This window comes from Xenia sp. Carnegie-2017, unplaced genomic scaffold (assembly GCF_021976095.1).
Source record: "Xenia sp. Carnegie-2017 unplaced genomic scaffold, XeniaSp_v1 HiC_scaffold_21, whole genome shotgun sequence".
Taxonomy (NCBI): domain Eukaryota; kingdom Metazoa; phylum Cnidaria; class Anthozoa; order Malacalcyonacea; family Xeniidae; genus Xenia; species Xenia sp. Carnegie-2017.
Window position 1 is genome coordinate 2,532,836 of NW_025813484.1, and position 9,553 is coordinate 2,542,388.

A 9,553-nucleotide genomic window follows, 5' to 3' on the forward strand; every position below is an offset into this window, starting at 1 on the left:
GCCAGAGGGCCACATGAACTTTCATCCAGCATGTTGAGGGCCGAAGAATATAAAAATTTCCACGTTATCCTTCAGCTTTTAAATTTCGCAATGTGCTTGAAACGGAAGTAGGAAGTTCGGAGAAAATTGACGTAAGCCACTCTTGCTAGTTGGCTTGGGACATAACGGAACTTTCTGCACAAAGTTTATTTTGTTTAATAATATTATTATTTTTTCTTAAGTGCCTCTGCGGGCTGGATTGAGAGGCCCAACGGGCCGCATCTGGCCCGCGGGCCGTAGTTTGAGACCCTGGTCTAGTCCATTGATGTGTAGCACTTAGCAAAAGATTATGCCATTCTGTTGCCTTATTTGTGAAGTAATTATTTTGATTATGCAAAATAATTAATTCGTGCTCACCACATGAAAATACGTAACTTACTGTTCAATTGCTTTAGTATTTTGGGCGCGAAAGATTTTGTGTTTCTTTGAAACTTTGAAGTATGTAACATCAATCTCGTCCGAATATTAAAGTATTACCTGCTTTCAAATTGCAATGATCATTTTCTGGAACTGGTGAGCACATTTTCGTAGAAATTAGAATTGTCGTGATTTTTCTCAATATTTACATTTTTACTGTTGTCAAGTGTCAACGTTGACTTTGAATAAGTATTATAGAAGCCTTACTGCTTCTCAATTTGATATAGAAGCTTCTTTAGCACTAAAAAATATGTGATATTTGCTCTCAATGTAAGAGGATTGTACAAAAGTAAAATCACCTACTTTCTTATAATTTTCTTGAGTATGTTTTCCATAAATATCTTTTTCCTTTAACCTATATTTTGTCTACCAGTTGTGTAGATATTAATTATGCCATTGCTTACAAATATGAAGCATATATTTCAGTAATCAGAGCAATGTTTTCTTTAGAATGTCAGTGGTCATGTGTATTAATGTCATAAATGTTGTTCTCTCTCTGTACATATAGCCTTAAAATAAGTGTTCTTGGTGATTTAACATTACGTAATGAATATGAAATTCTAGGTTCGGTTTTTGTGTAGTTAATGGCCAAGAAAGTTCCCTTCAAAGTGGTGCATGCAACCGAGCTGATGATGGATATAGCAAGGGCATTAGAAATTCATTCCCAACAACAAGAGGATGGCGATCCTCAAAGTAAGAGACAGTGTTTTTTTAAGGTTTGTTTTCATGTAGTGCTAGCTGATATCAAATTCCCTTTCCTCCTCGCTATTTAGATTTTGTGCCTACCCACAAGAAATCATTATAATGCTACAAGAATCCATGAGAATTCGTAAACTACAGATCCTTGTCCACCAGTATTTAATACGTGAGCTTGCTCATTTGTAATTTTGTAAAATTGTTCAGGCTTGTAAAATCTTTTGACCTACGTATGTAACATACTTTCCTCAGCAACAAAGATTGAAATTTTTGTTGGATGTTTGCCAGAAAATCAATCCACTTCACTTTTAACATGCAGATTTGAAAGACTTGGGTAGGTAAATTTATTTATAAAATGACCCATTTTAACATGGGAGGTGAAATTAGGAATTCTAGCATTGTTGCTTCAGTCCAAAATCATTGTGTCATTTATGATTTTCAGACATATTGGTTTAGTTGACAACCAGAAGACAAACTTTAAGGTGGATGAGTGTCAGCCATCATTTGATGACTTTATTTAATGACCTAAACAGTGTCATTGAGAATCAACAAAATTTGTATAATTTTAGTCAAGGGAGCTGAAATCTGTTCACTTAGATGCACAAGGACAGTTCATTAAACTTATTATACATAAGAACTACATCAATACAAACAATTTATACAACCAGGTACGCCATTGACAATAATGATTTTTAACACATTCGGAAACTAAGGATAATTATTTTAGGTGCAAGTCATTGCTGCCAACATCATTGCTGAAGACATTGAAAGCTACAAAGGTTTTGGACATTTAGATGTGAGCAAGTGGTTTTGGAGGGAAGGGAGATTTTACATTTTCAAGCTCTTCTATCCTCAAATATAAAAACACATTTTTATCATCTTTCAACTTGCAGTACACAGCTGACAAACTTGTTGACCAATATGTGAAACAGGAAGATCTAATGTCCCATGATCCAGTTTGGGGAAAGATAAATAAGTAAGCTTTAGTTTGCATACATTTTCTCTACTCCTCTTAAAGAACCACTGTCGTCAAATTATCCCTTACACATTTTACACATTCATTAAGCGCATTCATTCTATTCAATCCTAATGAATGGCGTGCTGTGGCTGTTTTGTAATATGGAATATTAATCTTAGAGACAATTTTTCATCTACTTTGGAGAGTTTATTGAAATACCGTCCAACTGTTTTCATTCATTTGTATCTCAGAAGCCTGGCTAGATAAATAATGTCTGCTTATCGACTATCAATGTCTGAAAATCAAAATAATTAAAACAAAACATTTGTCTAAACAACTCAGACTTATTGTACTCCTACCACAGTATTAAAATATTTCATTCATATAGACCAGAACATATCTCCCCCCTGGATGATATTGCATTTGCCATGTATCAGGTATTTTAGTCATTATTTCCACCTCCACTTCATCAATAATATACCGGTAACTAAATTTGAATGCAGGATCCCCAAACGGCTGATATTATACGTGGACTTGAAAAGCGTAAACGAAATGCTATTAAAGGTATTGGCTCTTTTAAAAATTTCACCCCATCAAAATTGTTTAAATGTTTCATCTCTATGTACTAGTAGTTTACATTCTCATATTCTTCTTTAGGAGATGATTTTATTGAAGCAAAAAAGCTTCACCAGGTTATCAGTGATTTACACAAGGCAAGTTTTTGCTAAATCAAACGTTTGGACATTTACTTGTATATAAATATATACATACATACAACTTCTATGACAATGTGCCCTTCCAGTTATCACCATAGTGCAATGGTAACTCCTGCACTTGGGACACACTATGTACGGTTACATACATTTATATCTATATATACATAAGGATTCATTTTTGAAAGCCTGAAATGTAAATGAAATATTTCTCCAAGTTTGAAGCAAAATCAATTAATATAATGTATAATATCTCTCTCGATAAGACTTTCAAAAACGACAAGAAAGTCTATTTTTTGTGTGTCACGACTGCGCAAATGCAATTATTGTGCGTTAAGCTTCGTCTTTCGTTTGTAAATAGCTATTTGTTTGTATGCGTGTATTTACCAGTTTTCACAGCTGATATTTGCTTTATTTAAGGTTGGAGAAAGGCTCGGCCGTCTTCACGTTGAGAAACAAAAAGCTGTGGAAATGGAAGATTTTGATTTAGCCATGACGAAGAAGGTTCGAATGTTTCTTTAAATTGTTTAAGTAGGGAGAAAAGGATGTTTTATAACTCTCCAGTTGTTTTTTCTCCTTTCGGATACTCCCTTTTGCTCTTCAATATGCTCTTACCACTACATCCTCTTCTATCTCTTCCATGTCCTCATGTCCTCCTCGCCACATCCTTTCTATCACTTCCATGTCCCTCCTTTCCTTCCTCGCCACATCCTCTTCTATCACTTCCATGTCCCTCGTGTCCTCCTCACCACATCCATCAACCAACTACATTGCGTTCCTCTTTTTCTTCCCTAGCATTGCCATCTTTAATTTCTGTTTCCCCACACAATCATCTTCTCTTCATCACATCTCCAAACCACTGCAACCTCTTTCTCTAAAGTGTACCTCACCTCTATTTTCTCCAATTCTCGTTATTCACCGTCTCGTTGAGTAAAATAGAAATACACTCTTTGCACGCGCGTTGAAGTACGATAATCCCTCTTCATTTGTGTTCAAACTCTCTCTCTATATCTCCTCTATGTGTTGGGTTTTCTTGTCGTAAATTTTTGGAACTTTTTGAAATGATTGAATTAATTTCTAGCAACAAATTGACGAATACCGCAAAGTTGTCTGGGATCGTTTAGTTTCAGCTCATATTATCAATGAGGTAAAGTCGAAAGCGTACATCAACTACGATTCACGTGTAATTGCTATATGGTTTTTATTTTGCATTGCAGGCTAAAAAAGAAGCTCCCAACATTCTTCCACCTACGTCCCATTTCAACCAATCACCACCTTTACCACCAATAACCCGAGCTAGTGATAAGGAGAGGAAAAATGAACGACTTTCACCGGAGAGCACACCGCATCTCAGTCCCAGACCTCAAGAGAGTATCTTGCCTGAAGATTCGACTTTACAGGTATAAAGAATGCGCTATTGATGGCTTCTTGCAGTACAGTTGTCGCTCGCTGATTAAAAACCATGACCAGCCGACAATTGAAAGAAATATTGTATAAAACAAATTCCGTAGAAGCAAGACATCTTGAGATTGCATTCTGTCTGAGGATGACTTTGAAATAAAGTCGAAAATTTACAGTTCACTTCTCGTCTTGTTTTGATGCACATTTTGCAATCTCAAAATGTCTTGCTTCTTCGGAATTTGTTTTATACTATGTTCGCTGATTGTTGATGAAAGTTTTGATGATGGGGGAATTTTTGTTCTTTTTACAGGTGCATGCCAACTCACACGAGTTGGTCTTTTGTTTGCAACTTATTCGATGATGTTCTCAATATTCAGTATGAATTAATTGTCGTATTGTTGATTTGATTTTTAGAACACAACTGCTGACGAGAGACCATTGCCTACGACGAATAAAAAGTACAGTATTTTTTATGATAAAATGTCGCGAATGTTTGGAAATGTTTTCCCTTTAGCCATCATGCAGTTTTTTATATTATTACTGGTCAGTTTTCAACGTAAATATATTTACAACTTCAGGAATAAGGAGAATACAATTGAAGAAAACATGACAGGTATTTACACTACTTATAAAGATAAAATTACTCGTTTGATGTTGTTGAGCTATATCCGTCTCAAAGAAACTTTATCTGAAAATACATGCTGTTATTGTGTTTCACTATTCTTCTATACAAAGGCAAATGTGCTGCGTCACGTGTGTTTGGCCCACAAAATGAACGTTTTACAAAGTCATTTTAACTAGTATCAAACTCTGAAGTTTTAGGCTTGATTATAGATATTAACTAGACATATTAACATTATATGGCTCATCATACAAGTAGTATTGAATGTTTCCAAGCAGAGAATTTCTCTGGAGTGTGCTATTTGAAAGGTTTCATTGTAAGTGCTTTGTATTTTTGTTTCCAGAGAAAGAGCAATCATCTCCTGTGCTTGGTAAAGTCAATTTTGTGGGAGTTTTGCTTTACGTTATCGTTTCACGTTGTTTGTGTGTATTTCAAAGAATTTTTACATTTTCTAGTAGACGAACCTAGTGAACTAAAGGAGAAGGATGCAAGAGAAGCCAGTTTAGCCATCGAGGTGTTCGGAGAAGACATTGTAATAACAGCGTTCTTTCCATCAAAGCAACAATGTCTTTCGTTTGAGAGGGTTAATCAAACTGTCCTCATTATTTCGTAGGTTCGTCGTATCTTCACGAAACAATGGAAATACCGACAGGAAGGAATGAAAGCTGTCCAGCAAGAGTTGACTTCAAATAATCCTCATTTGATCGTTGAAAAGACTCAAGATCTGTTATCAGAGCTGTTGTCGAATTGCTCAAGAAGGGGCTCAATGAACTCGTTCATCCAGTTAGTGACCTTCAATTTTCACTTGTATTCTTATCGTACTTTTGACAGCGACTGTTCACTTTGTTTCCCGGAAGGTTTTTGTTCTCTGTTTGTCCATTTTAAAAGATCTGCTCGTCTCTTACATTCCAAATAAGTAAGTTCGCGATGATTTTATTTGTTCTCGTAAAATTTGTTTTATAAGTAGTTTTTTAAAAAGGTATCTATTTATTTGTTTTCCCACACAGCGATGGACAAAGCGAAATTCCGTTTGTGCTTCAAAAGGTATTTACATACATTCAACATCTGCAGCATGTACACTATTCATTCTTACTAAACTCTATTTAAATCGGACAGATTCGTCTACTCAGTCGTAGGTTGTACTGTTTTGACCCGTATGTATGCTTGACACGTATTACTCCAAAAGCATTGCAAGTTGATTCAGTAGGTTCATTATAAACTCGAACAGTTGGTTGAGTAGACTGCGCGTGGTCAGATGATTTTTGTAATAATTTGCGACTGAGCAAGCTAGTTATGGCAGTGTTAATATATTGTCTCATTTCTAGACGATTCCTCTTGTTTTGCCCAAAACTGGAGAAATGGTAATTTTATTTTTTTTGTCTGTGTAACCCTAAGTTACGAGAAATTGAAGTATAAAATTTCTTCATTTTGAGTGCTTAATTTCTTTTAATTTTTTCACCATCAAGGCTTCAAGAATGAAGAATTCGTCCGTCTCTTTTATGTTAGAGATTGCGCAGATTGACAGTATCAAGGTATTATGTTTAAACATCTTCCATCTCACGTCACGTGTCTTAAACACTGTGTTTTATTGGTTACAGTTGACTGGTGTTATACCGCAGCTTGTGACGCATCCATTCAAAGCCAAGCAACAGGTATACCTTGATGTACTTTAGTGTTCCATTCGCATCAAATTTTCATCAATGACTATATAAATGCGTTCTTTAAAGACAACTGCAAGGTTATACACTGGAAGGATTGATCTTCTCGAAAAACTCCTTGGAATTTTGGGCATTGATGAAACAACAGCAAAGTAAGAAATATTTTTTCTGTTTTATTCAGTAAATATGACTTGTTGTACACAACCTTTTTTTCCTGTCCATAGTGGTTTTTCTACGTCTTTAATGATGAAGGTACGAGTTAAGCTGTTGTCAACTTGGTGGAAAATATTCCATGGTTTTCAAAATGTGGTTGAAGTTTAAACATGGGCTGACTGAGACATTAATTTTCTAACATTTATAGTTCCTTCTTCCTGCCCTTGATCATGCCAATGGTGATGTTCGTGATGCTGCAGTCAAACTAATCCTTGAACTCTATAAGGTTATTGCTGTTGTTGTCTTCTTTGGTAGAGCTGGATTTTCACTGACGAAAGCATTCTTAATTTTTGTTCCAGTTGAAAGCACCAGTGAGGAGTTTTCTTCCAAATGACGAGCCGGCAACGAGAAAGAGTGCGTTGTACCGTTCAATCTTTGACGGTTTTGATAGAATTGATGGTAAACCAACAGAAGCGGAGAAAAAGGTTTGCCGACACATACGTATACGTGAGTTATATGTGCGAGAAGATGAAATACTGAGTTGGACTGCGGATGTTTACTTCTTGCAAACATTCCTCCAATCATTACATTTTCATTTAGGCGAAAGCAAAAAGCGACAGAGAGGCTGCGGAGAAGGCAAAACAAAAAGAAGTGAGTCGGGTGTAAACTTAAATGCGGGCATGCACATTACCCGGATTTACAAAGTTGCACTGGCAGTGCTTTACTATTGTTGTTTTGTAAGAAGTTTTTCTCTTATTCAAATGTTTGTCATTACTGTCGATTTTTTTATCGCTGTTTCATAGATTGATGAACTTCATGCGCATTTACAAGCTTTAAGAGAAATGGCTGCCAAACAGGGTGAATCAGTGGAAATGCCGGGTAAAGATATACATAAAGATAAAAACAAATAAAAACCGAGCACTATATCTGAACACCATACTTTTGAGATCTCACATGTCGTGAGTGAGATAACTATGGCATGACATCATTCGTCTCATCAAGTGGGACGAATATTTGTCTTACGAACTCTTGTTTTATCGCCCATAACATGAAGTTCTTTTGATGGCATGCTAAAGTAACGTCACGTGATATAACAGGGCCCTCGCGTTCAAGATTTAACACGTTGGGTAGTATGATATTTCACACATTTTCAAGCATTGCGCATTTCATACTCTTCATTTAAACAGGTTAGCATTTGCATCAATTTTTCTTTTCATTGTAGTTGAACGTGTGATGCACCCTTCTCCACCTCCTGAACGAGCAGATATAGACAGGTATTTGGCATGTAAAACAGCTAACCCGCTTATATCCTACCAGTCACGTGCTCTGTAACCCGCATACAGTAGTCACGTGGTTTTATATAATCTGTCACAACAATAGTCACGTGATGTCACTCTATTTCACATGTAGGATGTATCTTCTGCGGATTGAAAGATGAGACATTTACGGAAGAAGCGCTCGATACCCATTACTGGAAGTCATGTCCAATGCTAAAGCGTTGTTCTCAGTGCTCACAGGTATAATATGCAAAGATAGCTCATGCAAAGTGGTTGACATAAGAAACTTACATGAAGTGTTATCTTCGTCTTCCACTGTCGTGTATTTTGAAACAATAATAAATGATCATCAGGTCATCGAAATATGTCGTCAAAGTCAACATCTTCTTGAAGAATGTGAATTAAAATCCAAGTTTGTCGCCTGTCCCCGTTGTAAAGAAGCTGTTTTGAAGAGCGAACTATCTAATCACAACCACGACAAAGTTTGTCCGAGTAAGCTACATTTCCGATGTCATTCATATTCTTTGTATACGACGGTAGTTTGAGAAGATTCTTATTTACTTTATCTGCAGAAAAGGTTGGCAATAGATGTCCTTTATGTCGGAAGACAGTTGGTACAAGTGAAGAGGTGTGCATACAGCTGATTGTTAGATATACTTTGATATTTCTTCGGCTGAAAATATCTCAGTTCTTATATAATATTTGCTGTCTTTTGTAGAGACGTCAATTTCTTTATGTTTACTTATTTCGTCCTCTGCAGTGTTTGGCATTTGTTTCTAGTATGCCAAGTCTCTGATTTAATCATTTACAAAAGAAACAATATATTCTTTCCTTTCGATATGTTTTGATGTGGTTTGACTTGTTTTTTAGGCGTGGCGCTCTCATTTGACTAAACATTGCCAGCCAAACACACAGCGACTACAACAGTTAAAGCACCAAGGTAAGTAAAGAGTAGTATTCTCTAATCCTACTGGAGGAGTTTAAGTTCTTTGTTCAACTCGAAGATAATTTTGATAACGTTGATAGTACTAAAGCTATGACGATTTGCTCGCCGTAAAATACGATTTGCTGCCAGGAAATGACGAAAAAATCACTAAACTGCTTTTATACGGACTTAGGTAACAAAGTACCACCGTTTGCAAGCATGTCGAGCCTGCGAGCTAAAGGGTCGAGAAGTACAGCGATGGCTAGTAAAAGCACACGAAATACTTCAAAAGCAATACCACGTAAGGATAAGGTTCGTGGCAGCTAACGGTAGGAACATTTGTGAACACTTGTGTACAACTGTAGTTCGTGTTTTCACTCGTGGGAAGACTGGGCTGCTGTTGAAATGAAACTGCACGAGAAAACAAACTTTAACGGTAGGAACATTTGTGGACACTTGTGTACAGCTGTAGTTCGTGTTTTCACTCGTGGGACGACTGGGCTGCTGTTGAAATGAAACTGCACGAGAAAACAAACTTTAACGGTAGGAACATATGTGAACACTTGTGTACAGCTGTAGTTCGTGTTTTCACTCGTGGGAAGACTGGGCTGCTATTGAAATGAAACTGTACGAGAAAACAAACTTTTGATGCAATTTATTCGCACTGTCGACGAACAATCGTCACAATTTTATC

General features: G+C 36.5%; 1 protein-coding gene across 1 annotated transcript; it reads left to right on the forward strand.

Annotated features, from left to right (window-relative positions):
* Positions 1–419: 419 nt before the first annotated feature.
* Positions 420–8,426, forward strand: LOC124444983 (centrosomal protein of 104 kDa-like). The gene is given in 34 exon segments (XM_046995687.1): positions 420–552; positions 1,021–1,149; positions 1,230–1,321; positions 1,405–1,486; positions 1,595–1,634; positions 1,722–1,820; positions 1,880–1,948; positions 2,046–2,128; positions 2,499–2,547; positions 2,614–2,674; positions 2,768–2,823; positions 3,244–3,327; positions 3,905–3,970; positions 4,041–4,223; positions 4,639–4,682; positions 4,803–4,837; positions 5,190–5,216; positions 5,302–5,378; positions 5,460–5,553; positions 5,556–5,629; positions 5,704–5,762; positions 5,854–5,890; positions 6,172–6,207; positions 6,313–6,378; positions 6,445–6,498; positions 6,574–6,656; positions 6,729–6,756; positions 6,866–6,943; positions 7,017–7,142; positions 7,258–7,308; positions 7,461–7,536; positions 7,880–7,931; positions 8,068–8,174; positions 8,288–8,426. Coding segments are annotated over 33 exon segments (2,238 nt in total). The 5' UTR covers positions 420–532; the 3' UTR covers positions 8,096–8,174; positions 8,288–8,426.
* The last annotated feature ends 1,127 nt before the right edge of the window (positions 8,427–9,553 follow it).